Source organism: Elaeis guineensis, chromosome 9, assembly GCF_000442705.2.
Source record: "Elaeis guineensis isolate ETL-2024a chromosome 9, EG11, whole genome shotgun sequence".
NCBI classification, from domain to species: domain Eukaryota; kingdom Viridiplantae; phylum Streptophyta; class Magnoliopsida; order Arecales; family Arecaceae; genus Elaeis; species Elaeis guineensis.
Window position 1 is genome coordinate 33391576 of NC_026001.2, and position 23128 is coordinate 33414703.

Sequence of the window (23128 nt, forward strand, 5' to 3'; positions counted from 1 at the left end):
AGATCCCGCCATTCGAGACCTGACAAGAAAGAAGAAAATCTTCTCGGCGGCCCTCCTGCGCTACCGCGACTCCGTAAAAAGCTAGAGAGAACCCTTGCTTAAAAGGAAGAGGGAGATGTGAAGGAACAGCGGCGGGCTACCCCAGTGAAAAACGGAGGCCGAACTACACCAAAGACACAAAAGACCTCGTCTCCGTGAAGGAGGAAGAGAAAGAGAGATCTACGGGCACGAGCGAAAAGGCGAATCGACACGGCAATGGCTAGGAACCCTCAAACGGTGTCGACGTCAAACAAATCAGAAAACAACAAGAAATTCGGTAATGACGACCTAATACGAAGATGAACAAGGAACCCTCGGACAACATCGACATCGCACAGGACAAAAAATGAAAGAAGTCCGGCGGACGACAATTCAACACGACGCACGGGCAAGGTAATGAAGATCTTCTTTTCATTTCAAAATATGCGTTACAGAACCCGGAAGGCCAAAAAAAAAACAACAACAACAAACAAACAGACGACAAAAGAAGACACATAGAAAGACAAAAGGCAAAAAGAGCCCTAAGGGGGCCCGGCTTCCTCCGACTTCGAACTTTCGGCTTCAATCATCATCAGGGAGCGCCTTAAGCTCTCGACTTCTTCTTCCAATTCTTTCTCCCTCATCAGCATCTCCACATACCTCCGATGAAGCCGCTGGCTTTCGTTCTCCGCCTCTTTCTCAGGACCTCGGATTCCGCCTCCGCATCCTTGACTGCCTGCTGCTCGTATACCAGCTGGATCTTCAATTACTGCAGCTCGGCCTTCCCCTCCCCGAGGGCGATAGATAGCTCTTCTACGGTTTCTCTCAAGGATTGGAGTTCATCGGGATCCCGAACGGGAGCAAACGGAGCTCCTTCAGATAATTGGTTTTGAAGGCGGGCAACCTTGTCGGTCGCCATCCTGAGCTTTCCCTTGTAATCGTCCACCTGCTTGCACCAGCCGGCCCGGTACGCGTTATAATTCGCCTCAGCCTCCTGGAGCTATTGCTGAAGGTCGGAGACCTTCTTCGACCATTCTCGATCGCAGTCGGCCCGAGTCGAAAGCCAAGACGAGCTTCCTTCCAGCTGGCTGATCCTCTCCTGTGCAGCCGACAGCTCCGCTCTGAGAGAGTTGATCTTGGAAGCTTGAGCCCAAGATCGGTCGCTGGCATGCTTCTTATGTTCCTCGAGCTCCTTCTCGAAGTTCGCTTTCCTCCGGCTGTACTCCATGATCCCCTTCACGTGGAGGTTCCAAAAGTAGGTGGCCTCCGCGGTGGCCTCAGAGCGACTCTCCCTCAACCTGCGAAGTTCGCCATCCATCTCCTTCGACCTTTTTGTTAAATGACGAACTTTCTTCTTCAGACATTGGATCGTGGACTTCAGCGGAATTCCCTGTGGCAAGGGAAGCACTTCGGCAGGACACTGCCATCGGGAGACAAAATCGTCAAGGCGCATCTCATTGTAGAGAGAAAAAAAAAGGGAGAAGAGGAGTGGAGAAGCCCTCCATAAGGAGAAACCCAATTTTATTGATTGAATGTTTCTTAAAGACAAAAGGGAAAAGAAAAATTGCAATAAAAGAAAAATACAAAATCAGAGGTCTCAGACCTCTGAAATAGGAGTTGGGGAGCTCGGTGTTCTCGGAAGGGGGGCTGCGGTGGCAGTGGCAGTGGGAGAGGGCCCTGCTTCGTCTTCAGACGCCTCGTCCAAGAAGCTGAGATCGAGCTCGAAAAATTTCTTGACCACCTTCTCTTGACAGAGCTCGAATCCTTTGATGAATGCTTCTTGGCCGAACTTGACGTTCAGGTCCCTCATCTCCGCAGAGGCTTTGAACTCCTCCACTGCTAGGACCCTGGCCTTCGAGATCAGAACTGAAATCTGTTCCGTCAAATTTGCGACCTCGGCCTCCGCCTTCCTCACCATCTCCTCTGAGGCCTGCTTTTCTTTCTCAAGGGCCTCTTGGAAGTTGGCTACCTCAGCAGCCTTTTCTTTGAGGCGGCGGCTTCGGCCCGGCGACCCTCCTCCGCCTGGATGGCGTCCCTCTTCGCCCGGTTCGTCGGCTCGATGTTGGCAAGGAGCTGGTGCCCGATCTGCAAGGGCGGCTAGGAGGTCAGAACGAAAGTTGAGAAGCTAATTAAATGAAGGTGCGAGGGGAAAGAGGAAAGTGAATCTGTTTACCTCGAGAAAGGATCCTAGAGAGTCCCAAATCCGCTGTTCGGGATCGGCGCGAACGATCCTCTGGACGACTTCGGGCAGGACGCAACCATCGACCAGTCGCTTTATCAGGTCCCTGTCATTAAAAGGATTCTCCCCTGGCTCTTCTTCGGAACCGTGGGACTCTTCGATGGCGGCCCGACGGCTGCTCACCCTGCGGGCCACCGTCTTCCTTCTCCTCCCCCTCTCAACCCCTGGCACCTCCTCGAAGCAGGCCCCTGAGGCGGGAACCTCAGCGGGAGAACTCCTTGAAGAGGCCCGGGGAGCCGGAGGCTCAGCGTCTGAAGGAACGTCGACTGCGAGGGCCGCCTAGGCAGGCGTGGCCGAACTCGTCTCCTCCGTTCTGGCCTTCTTTGCCGATCCGGAGGCCGTGAGCCTTGAGGCCCCTGACGAGCATCCGTGTTGCTTCGGCGTCCATTCCTAGAAAAAAAAAAAAGAGAAGAAAGAGGAAAAAAAGAAGAGAGAGAAAAAGAGATCAGTAATGGAGTGAAAAAGGAAAAAGTGACGCACAAAAAAAAAAAAAAAGAGAGAGAAGAAGAGCAGGAGAAAAGAAGAGGAAAGGAAAAATGGGATACTCGCAGGATCCAGGGGGCTCAAACCGATGTTGAACAAAAACTGCTCCTTCAGAAGGTTGGAAAGGGAAGGAGTCAAATAACTAAGAAGCTTCCGGACGGCCTGAAGGTCATCCTCCCCCAGCCTGGGGGCCCGGCGGACAGAGTCCCTCAGGGAGCCCCAAGGGGGCAGTCCCAGCTTCAAGGTCGGGCACTGGACATAGAGGTACTTCCCCTTCCAATTGTGGATTGAAGAGGGAGCACCCTTCAGTAACCCCTTCTTGCCGAATTGGGGGGAGAAGTACCACCAGTCCTTTGCCGAGGGGTGGCGCTTGAAGGTGTAAAAATACCTAAACAAAGAAAGAGATGGCTGAACTTCGACTACGTGGCAAAGGGAGAGGAACCCTATCAGAAACCTAAAGGAATACGGCGCGACTGAAGCCAAAGAAATGTCTAAAAAACGAAAAAGAGCGACGACGAAGGCGGAAGCGGAAGACGGAGCCCAGCACAAAAGGCCTCCTGGTACAGGCAAAAACGGCCAGGTGGGGGGTGCTAGCCCGGTCGGCGGAACCAGAAAGCTCCAGATCGTACTCCGGAGAAACTCCATACTGAATCCTTATCAGTAAAAGTTCATCTGGAGTCAGAGAACAAGGAATGGCGCCCGACGCAAAAATCGAGCAAAGCCCAGCCCTAGATGAGGGTTCGTCTACAGTATGAGGGTTCTGGGGGCTGAGGCGGACGAACTCCTGGAACCACTAGAGGCAGAGGTGCCAGAAGACATTTCAAGCAAGGACCCTAAAAATCCCGAAGAAATCAGGCGAAATAAGAGGCGAAAGGTTCGCGGGGGACCAAACCAGGGGAATGCGGCGGAAGAAAAATGGAGGAGAAAGGGCACCTAGATGGCAAGAAGAGAAACGAAAGTTCCGGGACTAACCTAAGTCGCTCCGAAGGATGCAGAGGTGCGAGGACAGGGATGACTCGAAGAACGCTTCGGGCCAAGGTGGACGCCAAGGAGGGTCAGAGCTCTCGGAGAGAAGGCAGACACCGACAGAACTTTCAGGCGGAATGAGACTCCTGAAGGCGGAAAGGCGGGTTTAAATAGACCCTGGGATCCGGCGCAATAATGATTGCGGATCTCCCCAGGCCGACCCATGCTCGCCACGTGTCCCACTCGCCACAGCAGGCGGCTAAAAGCGGTTGACAGCTGACAAAGCCATTACTGCGCCATACCTAGGCCAACGCTCCAGCGGAAATTCCGAAAGGTCCCTTCGGATCGCCCCGATTTGAAAAGACTCCAGCACGCGCGCATTAAATGCCAGAATATCCGAGAGCGATCGTGCACAGGATTCAAGGAGACAACTTCGGCTGTGAAAATTTCTCTGTACTTCATTCGAAACTCGAACTCAGAAGTAGGGGGACTGATGTTGGGTATAAAATACCCCCCCAGCCAAAGTTCGTGACAGGAGTGACCCTCCAGGGATTCTACCGACTCCCGACCTTCGGCGACATCTTTCCGAACCTCTCCGACAGCCGAGCCTCCGCAACATTCCCAAGTTCTGCCGACGGATAAACCCCCACCAGCGTCGATCAGATTCTTCACGACGGACGGACTCCACCCAAGTTTCCACGATGATCGACCACCTTCTAGACTTCATCCGGACTCCTACGGGAGCCGAACTTCGTCCCCGACTCCGACTGCAGGAAGACTTCATCCGGACTCATACGGGAGCCGGACTTCGTCTCCGACTCCGACTGCAGGAAGACTTCATCCGGACTCCTACGGGAGCCGGACTTCGTCCCCGACTCCAATTGCAGGAAGACTTCATCCGGACTCCTACGGGAGCCGGACTTCGTCCCTGACTCCAACTGCAGGAAGACTTCATCCGGACTCCTACGGGAGCCGGACTTCGTCCCTAACTCCAACTGCAGGAAGACTTCATTCGGACTCCTACGGGAGCCGGACTTCATCCCGACTCCAACTGCAGGAAGACTTCATCCGAACTCCTACGGGAGCCGGACTTCGTCCCCGACTCTGACTGCAGGAAGACTTCATCCGGACTCCTACGGGAGCCGGACTTCGTTCCCGACTCCGACTGCAGGAAGACTTCATCCGGACTCCTACGGGAGCCGGACTTCGTCCCCGACTCCGACGCAGGAAGATTTCATCCGACTCCTACGGGAGCCGGACTTCCATCCAGAACTCCTGTTGCAGGTAGATCTCATCCGAACTCCTACAAAGGCCGGACTCTAAACTTCTACCGCAAGCGATCTACCCCGAGCTTCTGCTACAAGCGGTCTACTTCAAATTTCTACTATGAGTGGCCCGCGCCGGATTTTCACTGTAAGCCTTCACCCGAGCTCCCATTGTGGATGCATTCCTTCCGGATCTCCATTGCAGGCAGGCCTCGGCCGAGTTTTCTCGACAAATGATCCCCATCCGGGCTTCTACGGAGATCGAACTCCGACCGAACTCCTGTAGTGGATAGACTCCGGACGAACTCCTACGACGCACGGGCTCCAGCAGCCGAACCCCTCCAGCGGATGAACCTCTTCAGCGCCATCCGACACTCACTGACCGGTCGACCCTCCGCCGAATTCTGCATAAGATCAAGCTTCGTCTGCGGAAAGTCCTCCGACCGAGCTCCTACAGCAAATGACCCTCATCTGTAGTGTTAACGCTCAAAGCACCCAACAGTAGAAGGCTCGCCAGCAACATCCGAGCTCCTCTCAGATGGATAGCTACCTCTCTCCGCCAGGTGCTTCGACCGAGCTTCGGCCGACAGGCCTGAACTTCCTGACAGGCCACAGTAATGGCCACGACTCTGCTCCACCTCCTGCGACGGATTCTGCGCGGCTCCACCTCTCTCCGCAACCGGCTCCACGCGGCAGGCCGCAGTATAGCCACGATTCTGCTCCACTTCCTGCGACGGATTCTGCGCGGCTCCACCACTCTCTGGCAAGTCACGACAACGGACGCCGCTCCACTCTCCGCAACAGGCTCACGTGGCGGGTCACGGTGATAGCCACGACCCCACCCATTTACTCTTCATAACAAACTCCTTCTGACCCGAGCGACCCACTGCCAGACGGTTACAAACGTCGCTATCAGTCTGTTGCACCCTCCACCTATAAAAGGGGGACCCAGATACATTATTCTCTAAGCTCTAATTTCTATCTCAAAACTCTGCTAAAATTTTCGTTCGAGCACTCCATTCTTGTTGAGGCAGAGAACTGACTTGAGCATCGGAGGGTCTTGCCGGAGCACCCCCAACTCCGGTTTAGACTTCTTTTGCAGGTCCCGGCGACGACCGCAACTCCCTCGACTCCAGCTTCTCCGACGCAGGCGAATTTTTGCACCAACATTGATGTTTCTTCATGCTTAGTCATAGAAGATATGAGGGTATCCACGTAATCCAATTATCATCAGCACCAGATAATCTTCTTAGGATCATATTAATGGTATGGTTGCTTAAGCTGACATGTAGTAGCCATATAACTAGCCTATCTTCATTTTATAAGTAATAAATTTCTCCTAGCATATATAACTCAAACTGCACCTGGTGCTGCCTAATTTATTGGAGCACATTTCATCTGTCCAGAAACAATCTTCAATAGTAAAATTTGACCCTTTGATGACCTTTATCTAAGTTTTAGAGAAACAGTTGAGAAGCACTAATATGACTTCATGCTATAAAAATGCAGTCAATATGATCTCCCCAAATTTTGCCAACAGTTGATGATAGTGGTGCCACGAGAAAATATAAGTTTGCTCCTTGGTGGAAAACAAGGATTTGATCCCATCAAATTCCTCAAAAGAAAGCAAGAAGGCCTATGCTTTAAACCCAATGATAGACTTAAAACTGTCCAAAAAAATAAAACAGAACAGCAGAACCAAGAATATAGATAATCTGTCTCGACACCTGATTGACATAGCACACATCTGTAATCAACTAGCAGCCCAAAAGAAAGCAACAGTCCCTAGTATAGAAGCAATGAATTCTATGAACAACAACCATACATTTGTAACTACTTCAAAAAACACACAAGAAAAGCTCAACGACAACAGGGTATATTAATCTGCCAATGCTCCAAGCACTTTTTAAAGAAATCAATATCTGGAATGCCTGGATCTGGTAGATTATAGTTTCTGATCTAATTCATACCTGTACATTCAAAGGAATCTCCTGTTTATATGGTTCAAGTCCCAAATTCCATAATATAAGAGGTCACATTATCTGGTTCAACCCCCAAAAGTAGTTAGAAGACTTCTCACTTGTAAATCTCCTGAGTATTTTGATTTTAGTAATTTCATTACAAGCAGTTTGTCTTCTAAGCCCCAAGTTGCCCCCTTCACTCCATTTGATTAAATAGAAATCAGGTTTCCTGCTAAATAAAGACCATTTAAATCAAAGCAGCTTATGTGCTTAAAATGCCCACTGATATGGCCACATGGTGCCAAACTACTTTTCAAGCTGCAATTTAGACCACCTTGCAGTCTAAACAATGATCTAATATGCTCAAGGAAAACATAATTCATTTAACAAACCAAAATAAGATCTAGCAATTAATTTGAGGACTTGGTTTCTCCAATTTTGTATTTTCTTTTCTATCTATTCAATGTTGCTTTTTTTTTTCTCAAGAAGTTTAATAACTTGGAACAAGCAAATAAGCACTTAGCCTCCTTTCCATAGTAGCAAGAATCTTCTGCTTAGGGTGCTGCACCTGCTTTAGAATCTCCCTATAAAAACATCCCTGCACCAACTTCCATATATAAAAAAAACAAAATTAAAAATTAAGAAACATGGTTTGCTTCATCCACACCTAAATCTACACCAGCTTCCAGTAAATAAGGTCCTTTAAGAAATCCATGGCACAATGTTTTTTTTGTGATTTATGACCGGCCCCTCCAAAACCCCTTAAAGAAACAACTCCCTCTCCTCCCTCCAAATGCTAGACTCCATGTTACCTGCATGCTTGCATCCAGGTCCAAAAACTAGCATCAGATACATATCCAGGTCAGATACGTATCAAACACTAGGATACCTATAAAGTTGTATGATTGCCACGCCAAAAAATTGGTGGAGAACAATAAGTTAGATCCTCCCATTTTTATGTTAGAAGTGATTATATTTTTTTTTCTAGTGATTGGTCAAGGATGTAGATATTGAGATAAGTTTGGAAAATGACATTTTCTTATACACTTAAGTTAATCAGGAAGTTTTGAAAGACCTTTACAAATTATATCTTCTTAATATTCGTTTTTGACATTTAAATGAAGAGAAATAAAGGTACAAATATATAATCTAGTTAAAATTAAAATTCAGCTACATATCCCCATATCTCCACTTTTCCTTCTTGCCAATTCAGACATTTGGATACATATCCTAGTCCAATCCTCATATCCATGTACATGCAACACCGGCTAGAGAAAATCACAAGCCCTTTCCCTCTACTTTCCTCCATTTTCTCTCTATATAGTTCCTTCAGTTTCATATGTATGTTCTCTTTATTTATTCCTTTATCTAAAGAGGTCCAATCAAAAATTTTCTTTTGCCCCTTCTTCCTCCACAACTTCTATATACCTACACTTGATTTACACATTTTTTTGCTCTCGTTTTTACTCTTCATTCCTTACTGACTACAAAATATCTTCAGATAGACAAGTCATTACGTTCAGTGTTTTCCATCTCTAATATTTGATCATACAAAGCAACTTAGTTCATAAATTATTCAATCAATTTTTTGTAATTGCTTTATGCTAGTCTGTTAAAATGCAGAATACCAGTTGAACGTTAATATAGTGTTTAACAATCTTGTAACATTGGCAACACATCAGGGCTCAGGCCCTTTTATGCTCTCGCCACTGTGTTTGCTTATCAGGGCTTTATTCTTCCTTTTATGCACCTTTATCATCGGGCAGTTGAAAGTCTTGGGCAAGATCGTCTATATCAGCTTCTTTCATCATGCAAACAACACTAGATCTTAAATTTCTACACTTCTCTTTTTCAAATCCCTAAAACCTCACCATGCAAGGGTGCCAAGTAGTGGGAATTAGACATCTAAATTCACAAATATCCATCCAAGTTCCAACTATACAGAAAGATATCCTTTAAGACCTAGAAAAATGTAAAACAATCACAAGAGTTGATCTATTTCAAATTGTTGCTTTACACATCTGCTTGCAAGTTCAGAATGAACTTTATGTGTGCTGCCCACATCAAAAGACCTCAGCTTTAATAGCTGTTGTCTTCACTAAAATCTACATCAGAGACTAACCACTGTGGCATTAACAAATCATATAGAATGCTTCGAGAAAACTGACAACTTTTCCATCATTTTTAAACATTAAAATTTCCTGAATTTTAGGTGATTGGCAGCTTTTACAGTGATTCAGCAGTTTCATTCTTTCAGAATTTACCACATCCACTAAACTCCCATATAATATTGTCTTTTCATAACCTTATAAGTTACTTATATCACTTCATATGTCTTGCAATTTATTGTTGAATGAAATTGAAGGAAGTAAATCTTTAACTCTTTAAGTACCTGTCTGTCAGTCCAAATACAAATAACATTTCCACTCTCTTCTCAAACAGAATTCTTGTGTGGGAAGGAATGCCGGTTCACCTGGGGATAGACTGCAATGTGTGATAGGACCCCAGGAGTAGGTTATACAAGAGTTTAGTTAATGTAGTTACTTGTGGTCCAACATCCAAGAAGGGGGCAGCAAGAACCTAATTTTGAATTTAAGAACAAACAGAGGAATAATTTATCTATTCTTGGGTTCCATTGGTTTGGGTGAAAGAAAGGAATATGGATCTAAGGTTATTAGAGTTCAATTGAAGGTTCCACAATCATCTTATAATGCAAAAACAGTCAGTCAAAAGTGAGGAAATCGACAGCAGCAGATTTGTCAAGAAAATCAAAATGCTAAAAACTAATAGAGATATTGATATGCATCAAAGAGATCAAAAACTCAGCAGAGTTCAAATCCTGCAGGGATACTTATTCTTAAAGATATCACAAGAAGAATTAAAGAAAAAATACAACTGATCATTATTTAGAGTGTTGAAAGCAGCAAGCGATCAATCATCATATATATTAGGAAGCAGCATACAGAAGAAAGGATGTATTAATTATTAAGTATGGAACAGAGAAAAGAGACAAACAGAAAGAAGAAAGGATGGGGACACAAAAGAGGAAGCAGACAATATCTCCAAGGCTTTTTTATTTTCTTTGATGTAATTCCAAATACGAGGCTCCTCTTTGGCTTTAGAAAGGCCTACCACACCATTCTTGTTTCCTAATCTGAAGTCTAATAAATGCTCAATCCATTAACTAAGATATAGATTCCTAAAAGTACATACCTAGTTACAGTCATAGCAATCCAGGGTCTTAGGAGGGGCAAACCTAGGAGGCCAGGACAAACCTAACCTTCGACTTTTTTTTTTTGGTAAAGTGGCTGCCTGAGTCTTGAACCCACACTATTGCACTTGTCAACCCAAGACTTTTACTACTGCACCAAGCAATGACCCCTATCTACCTAGATTGCTAAACAGATAAAATAATATGTTACTTGGTCTGTCAATAGTAATCAAACCGATACCAGAAGTCATACTGACCAGAAACTGGTTTTGTACGATATGGATCTGTACTATGCCTTTCTAGGCATAACAAAAACAGGGAGAGGGAGGACCGGTAGTTAAACCCTAAACCTCACAGAGCAAGAGAGAGGGAAAAGGAGGGAGAAGGTGAGGGAGGAAGGGAGGAAGGAGGAGGAGACCCCAGGGGAGGCGGCCCATTTATAAATGAACCCGGAGCAAAGAGGGTTCATAATCAAACCAGTGGAAGCTCCCTATTGTTTCACTTTGGCACACCCTGAACCAAGTGGTTGGGGTGGTACAGCCAACCATACTCAGTACCATATATTGGTCCTTTAGTGATACCACTAGACCAGATCATGGATGAAAAGTTTGACAAGATTAAATATCCCCTTTCAAATTGAAAGAAATTCAACTATTTGTAGATCTCATTTATACGAAGAATTTAATACCTAATCTTTTATAATCTTCTTAGTTCATAGATGGGCATTGTTAGCATTTCCCACCTGGAGGTCATTTGCCCATTAGACCATAAGATTTCATTTTATGCTAAACCACAAGAACAGAGCATTCATTTATCCAGATTGTAGAGAACAATTTTTTCCATAGAAATTTATATAATATGATACGTAACAATAATAAACCGCATAGTTTAGACTATGAGATCAATAGAAGACCCACATAGTATAGACTATGAGATCAGCAGAAGACAATCAGTTGATATGCATTAAAAAACCTGAGCATGTAGTATACAGTCCCGTCCAGATAGTAGAAGTGGTAAAGATTGGTGTTGAACAGCAGTAGGTACAACATATCCAATTTCTTCAGCCCTGCACAACTAAAACACAATGGACACTTACAGATGAAAGGCTGTTATTTTAAAAGTTAAATACACAGAAAATTAGCATGCAAAGGACAGAGGATTGAATGTTATTGCTTGGGTCACAATCTCTTAATTTGGAAGAAAGTATATTTTCATTTTGGAACAAAGTATATTTTCATCGAAAAGCAATCTCAACCTTTTCTATCAAGCAGTCTTTTGCCTACCTAGATTCTAGAAATGCTGTAAAACACAAACAACTAATCAATCTTCCCGGCACACACAGACCAGATGTCAATGAAAATCTCCAACTCTAAATATTACCTTAAAGAAGGTTAAATTTGCCTCTGGTAATAGTATAACAATAATCATAAATGTTCAACCAAATATAAGCCACCTTTGGGGATGTAAGAGAACTACCATGTAGATCGGATGCTTATAGAGCCTTTTATACTATTTAGTGGATTTGACCGCACTTTTGCTTCCACCAAAAAACTAGGATCATCACTCAAGTCTGTCAATCTCAGACCTGGCACAGCCCTAATCTACACAAGTACCGTTTGCTAGCCATTTTTAACCAACTATTGCCAAAATCAAGCTGCCAATCACCATTCAAAGATGTAAATCATGTCCAACCAGAGCAAAACTTAAGGGGTTGGATGTTGCTTTAGTTTGCACAAAAGCAGGTCTACAGGTCCATCAGATGAACATATTTGGGCTCCAAATTGATTTCTGGGTGTTGCCTATAAATTCAAGAAAACAGAACCAGGGCTTTTGCATTGAGATACACAAAATAGGATCAGATTTTGTCTCTGATGCGAAAGACAGCAAAAGGACAATTCGCAAGAGGTTTTGTTTCACAGTTCAAGCGCACATTTCTGCAAGACAGCAATTCAATTAATGTTTTCAGCTAAATCAAGCAACAACCTGCAATGAAAATAAGTAATATACACTAGATGAGGGCAAAGAAAATTTTTTATGCACTATAATGCATTCATGGTTGAATTGTGGGTGCAGTATGTGTTCTGTCACAGATCACAGTAACACAGGATAAGAGCAATAGTACTTGCAAAAAGAATAGCACAAAGTGTATAAACAGAGCAGAAATTGAATAAAAGAGGAATAAATAACAGAAAAATGCAGAAACATAATAATAATAAATTAATAATAATAATAATGATAATAAAGATGCACTCCCCTTCATCCTCCAGGCATTGCAAAGTATTCAGTTAATATTGGAGAAGTATCCGAGACCCTTTTTAATTTTAAAAAGAAAAGGATATTTAACATAAATCTCCAACGCATATCCTAGCCAAATCCAGCAAATATTAGTATCTAGTATATATCGGACAAGAGCAAATATCCATGTCTTGTACACTTCACTTATCCCACAAACCGATAGATGATAAGACCATATCCATCCAGCCTTCTCTCAAATAATTGGGTGGGCATTACATATCCTTATTTGCCAAGATTCCCCCTCAAGGCTAATCTTTGATGTTACTTTTAAGATTTTCCATATCCTTTCTCACAACTCTATGCATTTTATCTTAGGCGTCCCCTTTTTTCCAACCTCCTTCAAAATAGATTAAAATATCCATCTTTATTGAAGCCCCATTTGACCTTGTTGTACATGTTCTTACCATTACAATCAAATTCCTCCATTGCTTTATACTTGTCCAACTACTATAGCTATGTTAATATCCTCATTCTCATTCTATCCTTCTTGATTTTACCACAAATACATACCAACAATTTTATTTCTGCTACATTCCATTTATTTTCTTGAATCTCTTTATTGCCCAGCATTCTAAGACATGCAACATAGCAGGCCTTATTACCATTCTATAAAATCTTCATTTAAGTTGTGACGGCATGTGCATTGACCACATAACACTAGGGGTGGCAACGGGTCGGGTATGGGTCGGATTGATCGATACCCATATCCGTCCTGCCAGCAAAAAACCCATATCGGTACCCGCCCCATACCCATCTTGGGTTGGGTCGGATCGGGCCAAACTCCAAGAACAGGTCGGGTCAGGTCGAATATACCTGAAATCCCTATATAGTTTTTTTTTTTTAAATTATGCAATGGAACAGAGTCCCATAAATCAAAAATTTTGTAGTCAAAGAAGAATCTTTTCGATCAAAAATCCCTAACCTGACAAAATATCATGCTTCTACCAAGATTAAGCTCTTAAAGCCTCAAAGAACCAACTCACACCGCCACAACTCGGATAGAATCCCATATACCTGAGGGAAAAAACCCAATCAGAACCTTGGAAACCCCTCTAATCTCTCTCAAGTGCTCTCCTTTCTCACATATCTCTGGAAAAGATAATGAAAAGAAAAGAAAAAAAAGTAAAAAGAAAAAAAAATAACAATCTATGTAGGAAAAGGACTTGCCTCTCAATTTTTTCCACTTTTCTTTTGTTTTCCTTGATTTTCCCTTCATTTTCTCCTAGTTTTTTCTCTGCTTTTTCCATCCTCAAGAGTCACAATTGGATGGAAGGCTTGGAGTGGCCGAATATAGAAGCTTAGGGGAGACGGAGCAGCCGAATACTGGAAGCTTAGATAGCTAGGGTTTTGTGTTGGATATTTGGGTGTGTGTGTGTATATCAGGGCGGGCTATACTATTACCCATATCCGACCCATACCCGCTTCAGATTTTTTTTCTAAAACCCATACCTCCCCCGGATTTTAATCGGATCAGGTAAAATCTGTCTCATTCAAATCGGGTCAGATCAGATATCCAATCAGCCTTAAACATAATACTATATAAATATGTATAGATACACATAAATAAAAACATATATAATATACATATATTCTCATCTATCTCTCCATTTGTATAACAAACAATCAGATAATGAAATGAATCACTCTATCATATTTCTTCTCCACAAATCTTAAGAGGGGCCTCATCTCCGTTTCTTTCTACACTAAAGTTGTGTTCGAAAATCCAAACTGTGCATGTCAACCTTGTACAAGGCCATAATGATATTTTCATTATAGTTCCAACTTCCAATGTTGTTAGACATTTGCTAAGTAACAACTTTATAAATTTAAGTTTAAAAAAAAAAAAAAAAAAAGTCTACAGTTTACAAGGCACTGGTTGCTGCTTACAGTTAATGTAGAATGAACAGTTCCATGAAGAGTATTAGTATATATGAAAACAATTATTAAAAGGCTGCATGTCACCCCAGCTGACCACCTAATATGGCTGCAAGATTATTTACTCTCAATCATAGGCTAAACCACGAACAAGCAAAAAGAATTTGAAGGTTAAATTAAATCTACATGATTGAATGGTGAACTGCATAAATTTGACTGAATTGTGAGTGTCAATATGTGCTCTATCATAGCAAGTACAAAGAAAAGAAACAGTAATTGCAAATGAATAGCGGAAATTGAATAAAAAGGTGAGTTAAGAGGAGAGAGATGCAGAAACACTATTGATAAAAGAAAGAAGAGGAGATGCACAAATGATGCGACCCTTACATTAGCATTGTTTTTGTAAATTTTTAGGTTCGGTTAACCTAAATATTCTACTTTACGAAAACCAAAACAAGATGAACAAAATTAAAAGGAGGGTGAAACAAAAGAAGAATGTTAGAACGGAATATAGAGAAAAGAGAGAAAAGAATAGAGGCAAAAACCTCCACAAAGAAATCCTACATGGACTCAGAATTGGATTCGAGCAAGTGTCCAAGTTTCTGCCTCAATAACAGAAAAACAAGGAGATACAGGATACACAGAAAAGGATAGTTTTAATTAAAAATGTATAGTTGAATATTGTATGAAAGAAAATATTAAAACATATTACATGTTTAAGGTTCCCGATATGCATATTTCTGATCTAAACTTCTGAACTAGCCAAAGGGTTTTGAAACATGATATTTTGCAATGTTATTTTAAAACTTATAAATTCTTGACCAATTTTTGAAAAAGAATAAAGCTATAATTGAAAAATTACAAGTATTCAAGTGTCTGAGTTATAAAGGATTCAGATATATATCTGACATGGATTCTAGGAGGTAGACATAGGCATCCAAGACTCCAAGAAATACAGTCACAAAGGAGCTATTTAATTCAATACAATCCATAAATTGTAAATAATTCTAACTTCCCATGGATTCATATTTTTAGACGATGAAAAATCCTAAAACAATGTTTCCATGCTATTGGATACCCAACTTGCTTACCATGAATCTAAGTCTCTAACTTATACAGTTGGAGTCAACCAGAGCTTATAACAGCCTAAAACTTCATTATATCAAAACAAATCAATTTTCTAGAAAAAGATGAATAAAAACTACCGAAAATCATAAACTTTGTATCCCCTTGAAACCCTGCACTAGAAGCCACTAAAATCATTTCAAAGCATAATTCTTACAGTTTAATCTTTTGCCAAAAAGCACGTTAGACAATTATTTTGCTCATTCAGGACTTAGCAAAATGACCTGAAATAGAATAGGAAATTGCAAAAAGGAAAAAAAGGGGGGGAAGGGAATCAAAAAGAAGTGAAAACAAACTAAGCCATCTAATCCTCATGATCTGATCAGAACATGAAGATAAAGGGAAAGATGGCACCAATTGGCTATAAAAGAAGTTCTTTTTTTGGTTTTCCATCATCCAGAAAATTGGGAAATACACGGCAAAAGACATCTTTAGATATAAATTATAAAGTAACATTTTCTATTTCCTAAAACACCCTTCATATGACACTAGTTACTTTTCATGGATAGTGTAGCGCAAACAATATTATAAACAATAAAACAAGTAATTTGTATAAATATTTTTTTTGCTCTAAGAATGCCAAGACCAAGGAATGTAGAACCATCCCGAACCGCCAAATTCGAGGCATACCAAGCTGTACAAGTGGTGAACCAAGATGGTTCCGACATTCAAAATGAGAAACCAGCCAAGGAGAAGGAAAGAGAGAAAGAGAGAGAGAGTGGGGAGCAAGGTCTGTTGTACCGGCATCGGGCCGGTACGGTACGATATCGGTACCATACCGTGCCAACACACGGTTACGCTCCAGCATACCGGTTATTGGTACAAATTTTTTTTTTGTTTTGTTTTTTTTTTTTTGGATCTCCAAGTTATTAATTCATAATTATAACCCCAAAATTACATTATATTGCATATTATTGACATATTTGAATTCAATTTTTGAGTTCGGTAGCGGTATAAGGAATCTTGATCCAAAATTTTAAATATATATTTATTTACATTATATTACAACTCTATCATCCTAAAATTTAGAAAAAAATGTATAAATGTGCATTAAAATGTATCCAAATTTTTAAAGTATAAAGCACAAAGAATGATATACTAATCTCGAGAACTGCTTTGCATTTAATATCTCTTCGAGTGTCTGTGACGTTCATAAATATCTGGATCATTGGCATAGACTAGAGGAATATCAATCCATCCCTTTAACCAAGAAGCATTGTACTCCCGAATATTCATCCCATAAGGCATCCTCTCTGAATTGTAAGACATCTCAAATCTCTCACTCAAATTCTGACTCGGAGAAGTATCCTCGAGATGATGGTATAGTTGTGAAGAAGCCCATCCAAATATGCCAATAGCAAAATCTGATCCGTAAGATGCTCCAGGCTACATAGGGTAGTAACCACTAGAAGACAATACCTCGAATGCACTATATCCATATGGATCATAAAGTGGCTGTGGGTAATAGAATCCATAATGTGAGGATGATCTAGATAAATCCATAGATCTTACTCTATATGTAAGATCGTCTGTAGCTGCATCGTGTACTGGATGATCTCTAAGAGCCCGTCGTCTATATGAAATCAGCTCCCCACGGTCTATACCGACTTGTCCACCATGGTTCCTATCTTGTGTGTCATATGTAAACTGGGACTCACCGATGAATCGAATATCATCCTGCAGCTGTGTCTCGTAAGCTGTGGTCTCTGTTCTCCAATTCCTCCCTGATCATCATATCCATAACTACTACTACTAGTACCATCATCACTCTCTGATCTCCAAATTTGAGCCAGATAGCTTCTGTACTCTCGAAAATGATGCATGTGCAACTATCTTTCCTTTTTCTCCCCTTGTGTCCCTCTATGACTAAGTTTCCTGTGATTTGGAGGATGGATATCTTGTTGCTGACCAATCTCGTCTAAACATTTCTCGCTTAAACCTCTGTGAGGATGTATCAGACATCGAGTCATGTGATAAATGAGTCCTCAGTGTCCCCTCAGACTGTGGCTGATCAGCTGGAACCTTATGTGGAATATTTTTTTCTGCCCATTGCCCTAAATCCATCCTGATCTCCCTAGCTACCACACTGGCTGGTCATGGAGGGAACCCCGACTCATCAACTCTGACTCTTGCTGCTAACCTGCAAGCCATTCAATAATCAGATCATCATCCTCGTCAGCATAATCATCTAGTATCGGATCAGTGTACTTCAGTTATACTCCCTCCTGAATGCATTTTAGCCTCAACCTCAAATTATAGTGAACATATACAAGATCATTGAGGTGTTTTTAGGTCAGATGATTTCTCTATTTGTTGTGGATAAGGACAAAAGTCGACCAATTACGCTCACAGCCACTAACAGAGACCGTATGGGAAAGAATGCGGATAACCATACCTCTCAAATGTTCTGTGAACATTCCAAAATGAATTCACCATTCGCTGCAAAAACAAAATTACATATCAAATTTCATAATATTATTAAGCATATGGTGTCAATCTATGCTGCTCATATTGATATGTAATTTATCTGGATTCATCTTCTTTTTGCTTATGACAGCTGATGGGACTCCAAAGCTGTCTGATCCCTCTCTAAACTATTTTATTTATAAAAATTATTTATTAAATTTATAAATATATCGTTGAGTACAGATCGAATTTAATTAAATAATCACATCTATTTTAAACTAGCATACCTCTTATAGACACAAAGATGCGATTTTTAGATCGAGCACCATCTTATATATCACATTACAAAGAACAGCAAGAAGCTCGTTATCCATATATATCCCAAGAATGATATACTGGAATCTCGAATTCAAATAGTAAGCTGCAAATAAATTTCATAATTGATTAAGTACATTTTTACAAGTATAAGAAAAGTATTCTTGAATCCGTGTTTATCGGCTAGATACAAATCTCTACCCATCTGACAATCCCAACGATGCTCAATAATGTTAATGAATTTCTAAGCATGCTTCGGATCATTCTCACTGATCTGTTTCTTTGTCCTCTCCATCATGTAATATAAGAAGCCCATCTGGGGATATCTTTCACTATCCACGATACGAAGCACCTCGTATAATGGCTTAATAGCCTTCACTATCTTCTCAGCTCACTGTCAGAATGACTGACTCGTCATCAAGTTCTCCACATGACTTTCATTAGTGCCGGCCCTCGCATATCTGCTCTCCTGCCACTAGGCACTGACAAACATCTGACGTAAGACTATTTTCTTCTGAAGAAGACTATCAAGTGCTATGTAGTTGGTAGCAAATTGTGTGACATCCAGTCTCAAGATCTCCTTTCCAGTATACATCCACATCAATGAAAAGATCCATATGTGATCGTAGATGAATCTAGTAATAGTCTGGACAATCTCCACTACCTGTTGCACCCTACGAATCTTTTCAGTATCCATCAATATAAGATCAATGCAATGTGCAGCACATGGGGTCTATTATATCTGCGGTCGCCGCTCCATCAGTAACTCTCCAGCAGTCTTATATTGTGGCCCATTATCTGTGATGACTTGCACGACATACTGCCCACCCACTAAATCAATCACCTCCTCCATCAGATCAAGGATATATGCGGCATCATGCGTCTTATCTGAAGCATCAATTGATTTGTGAAAAAATATCTTTCCATCACAATATGTCAAAAAATTAATGATGCTCCATCTAGTAAGATCGGTCCAACCATCATACATCACTATCAGTCCATACGTGGGCCATTTATTCTTATAAGAAGCAATCCATCTCTGCAGATCCTCCTTATTACTGTCAAGAAGCTGACCATAAATGTCCTTAGATTCTGACGGATCTACACCCTATCCGGCAGCCTCTATGGCTGAAATGATAGATCGATAGTAAGAATTGCCTGCTGCATTTGTTGGAATATGGCTGAAATAAAACCATAATCCAATAGCTCGTCACATATCCTTCTTCTTATTCTTTTTCACCATAATGTCAATCCTCTACTGCTTTGAATCTTTGTTGGAAAAAACATGTGGATCCAAATTATGGATGGTGGCTCCTAAAATATCTCTGGAGGACCTCCTCCTATTGCCAAAAGCTCCCAACAAAGATGAAATACTGTGTCTGCTCCCTCTACTATCAGGCTCTCTGACTGAGGTAGTCCTCTTAAACTCGGATTCTTCCCCATCAATCGCTGATCCAGACCCCGATTCATAGCATGATGGTCCAAATCGCTCTCTATACCTGATCATCTCCTCCTGTCGGTACTGATTATCCAAGCTCGTCTGAATGACAGCCTCAATCTGTGCCTCCTCATCATCTGGAGCGGAAGTCTCCTTTAACTCTCTAGAGTGATAGGAAGGTGGCTCTACAGCTCGATGGTCTACCTCCGCCTTCTTCTACTTTGCCATCTCCTTCGCTGCTTTCGAATCAGCGAAGTGCTTCTTCATCAACTGTCAGACCTCCTATGCATATTTCCGACACATGGACACATCAGAATAACCACCAATCAGATGCTACTTCAATCTAATCACCCATCCTCCCTTGAACTCTGTGTTGCACCATTTGTATTTCTAATGTACCGAGCCGAGAGCATCTCGCTATGATCCCAATCAATGTCACGTTCTGAATCTTTCTTCTTACTCATTTTTACAAGTATAACAAAATACGGCAGTTTAATAATTATTAAAAAATATTATATATAAATTTAAAAAAATCAATAATAATTTTAAAACTCATAAATTCAAAAAAATATGTTATATACTTCAAATAATATTTCTGAATTGGCTAAAATATAGAACTAATTTTACATTTTTTTTTATTTGATTATATTTTTTATTATTTAAATAATTATAAAAATATTTTTTAATTTCAAAAATTTCAAAAAAAATTGAGATTAGATTCAAGTAGCTTAAATCATTCTAAACATGAATCTGAATCTCTGATTTTATATTTTTTTGACTTTATTTTTTAATATTTTTTATGAATAAATATATATATTTAAAAAATATATAATTAATAAAAATCAACGATTTTAATGTCATCATGTAGATCTTCCAAAGATCTATCACATATAATCAAATCATACCAAAATCATAAAATTTTGACATGATTTTTTTTTATTTTCTTACTTCTTCGTTATTATCCTTTTTTTTAGCCACAAAAATATAAAAAATAAAATATTTACTAAAAAAATAATACATTACCTTACTTCCGATCGAAAATCATCGTCTCCTCAAAGAAGTGCTGCAATTTGACGAAATTTTTTTCTCTTTTTTCTAATTTTTTCGAAAGGCTTCGTGTCGTCGAAAGCCTGAGAGCTCTCGAGTTTCTATCAGAGAAGAAATCCTAGCTGCCACTAAATGATAGCCCAGATCCCACCACAACCCCCCACATCCCCCCACCCCCATGTGATATGTCGGTACAGTTTGGTTCAACACCAAACCGTACCGAACTGAGCCATACCGCCCAAAATCGGGCGGTATGGCTCCGAACCGGGCCGAACCGCCTGGTTCAGTGCAATTCGAATGATTTTTCTGAAAAAAGGGCCGAATCGGATTGGCTGGCCACCGATCCGGTTCGGTACACCCCGTACAGGACGGTTCGGCCCGATACAGTATTTCTTGATAGGGAGGAAGGGAGAAAGATGGAGGGTGGTGGATGGCTTCCGCTGCTGACTTCACTTGAAATTTTCAAAATAAAAAAAGGAGCCCTGTCCAGGACCCTGTTTCAAACGAAATAGAGGTCCAACAAGCGGAGCCCCTCCACCAGCCTCCAATGCTGTCCGCCACCCTCTCTCTCTCTCTCTCTTTTTCTCTCTCCCATTCTTCTTCTCCCCTACCCTCTTCGCCATGTCCGACTGCGCTCCACCAACCTTCACAAGCCTTCTCCCTCCTCTCCCTCCCTTCCTCCTCTCTCTTTCTTTTTCTCTCTCATTCTCTTCTCCCCCGCTCTCTCTGTTATGTTGGTATGGGTCCAGTACGGAATGGCACAAAGGCATACCAAACCAAGTTGCCAGCCAACCGAGGACCTTGTTATTGGCACAACGATCCTTGGCCATGACTTATTAAAGGATAAAGTAGCCACATCATTACCCTCATTTAACCATCTAATAGGTTCCAAGATCTTTTAACTCTGCCATACACATGACTAAGAATGAATTATTGTTTTGTTCATTTCTTATGACTTCAAGAACCATTTTCCTAAATCAAGTTTGAATTTTGCAAGTTCATGCGATATCAGTGCTCTTGGGTTCAAATTAGATTTAGAGAAGTATTTTTTTTTGAAATATACATGGATATCTTAGTGCCTAAATGTAATAAACATTTTACATCTTTATGTATTAAAATGTCATTAAAACATAAATAATATGTTACACTCTAAAACAATAGAAAATGTAATTATAACGCTTTTAGGTGTTTAGAAAGTTTAATAGCATATACTTGTGCATGCCTTTATCAAGTACATATACATGTTTCAGCACAAACCACCAAAACTCAAAGATCCAAAAAGTATACTTCAAAATAATGTCCAATCTGATTTCTTGACATTTATCTTCCAGTTATATATTGTTCTCTAATTTTCTAATTTTCAGTTCTTTGGTTTTTTTTTTTTTTGAAAATTGCTGAAACCATTTAAACTACTAAAATCAAAACAAATTCAATCCACAAACTAAAATAAACTAAAACTGGATTATCAAGACTTTGGCCAAAATTTTTCATCCATAAGCCTTTTATGGCATCTCATAAACTGATTCTCTTATCTCAAAACCATTATGACCATGGTTCACTGAACCCCCCTAAACCGGATGGATCGGAATTTCGGGGTGGTTCAGGACGTGTCGAACCACACCAGTAGCTAACCTGTGCGGATCGGACGTTCAATTTGAAATGCCAACGAAAACAAAGCGAGAAAGAAGGAGAGCGAAAAAGAGAGAGAGAGGAGGGGAGTGAAGTAGAGAGAAAGGCCAGCGATGGCCCGTCGAGGCCGCCGAAGGGTGACCGAGGCCTTCAAGGCTCCGTAAGATGCAAGAAGAGAGAGAGATAGAGAGAGGGGAAGGAAGAAAAGCGAAGGGAGGAGAAGGTGGAAGAAAGGTCGCCAAAGGGCCGTCTAGCAGCCTCCCAATCACTTTCACCTTGCTTCTCTTCTCTCTCTACTCTCATTTTCTCTCACGGAGGACCACAGAGCCTGGAAGGCCTCCACGGCCCTCCAATGGCCATCACCAATATCTCCGTCGGCCTCTCTTTCCTTCCCTCCCTCTCCTTCCCTCCCCCTTCTCTTTCTCTCTCTTTTCCTCCTTGGTTCATCCCTCATTTCCATGTCGGTTCAAGCCCGGTAAAAGGGCATACCAACTCGTACAATCAGCCAGCCGACACGGGATCTGATTTCAAGTTGGTGATCCTTGATCATGGCCCTTTCTCTCATCCCTTTGATCCCTAAGCCTCCTTAAGTGGTTCTTTTGCTTTGCTTCAACATTTATCTTAATTTTCATAGTTTGTTCTTCCTCTAGTATATTCCCAAACTTCTTGGTTTTTCCCTTTTTTTTCAAAACTTTGGTGGTGTTTGTAGAGCATAGAAGGCATGTGCCTAGTCAAACTATCTTATGCTCATTTTTGTTGACATAACTATTACATGTCATCTTATGCTCATTTTTGTTGACATAACCATTACATGTCTACCTTGCAATACACTTATGACCACCTTTTAAGCCAATT

General features: G+C 41.4%; 1 protein-coding gene across 11 annotated transcripts in view; it reads right to left on the reverse strand.

Annotated features, from left to right (window-relative positions):
- Nucleotides 1-23128, reverse strand: part of LOC105051231 (DEAD-box ATP-dependent RNA helicase 58, chloroplastic) — an 85563-nt gene that overhangs the window by 55604 nt on the left and 6831 nt on the right. For 5 of the 11 annotated variants that reach the window (XM_029266491.2, XM_073243472.1, XM_029266492.2 and 2 more), the window contains exon 2: nt 11116-11209. The exons of 1 other annotated variant lie outside the window; for it this stretch is intronic. In XM_029266491.2, coding sequence (XP_029122324.1) covers nt 11116-11209 — 94 coding nt within the window. Of the gene's footprint in view, nt 1-11115; nt 11218-11619; nt 12078-23128 lie in introns of all 11 variants that reach the window. 5 more of the 11 variants (XM_073243476.1, XM_019852683.3, XM_029266493.2 and 2 more) reach the window with 2 other exon arrangements.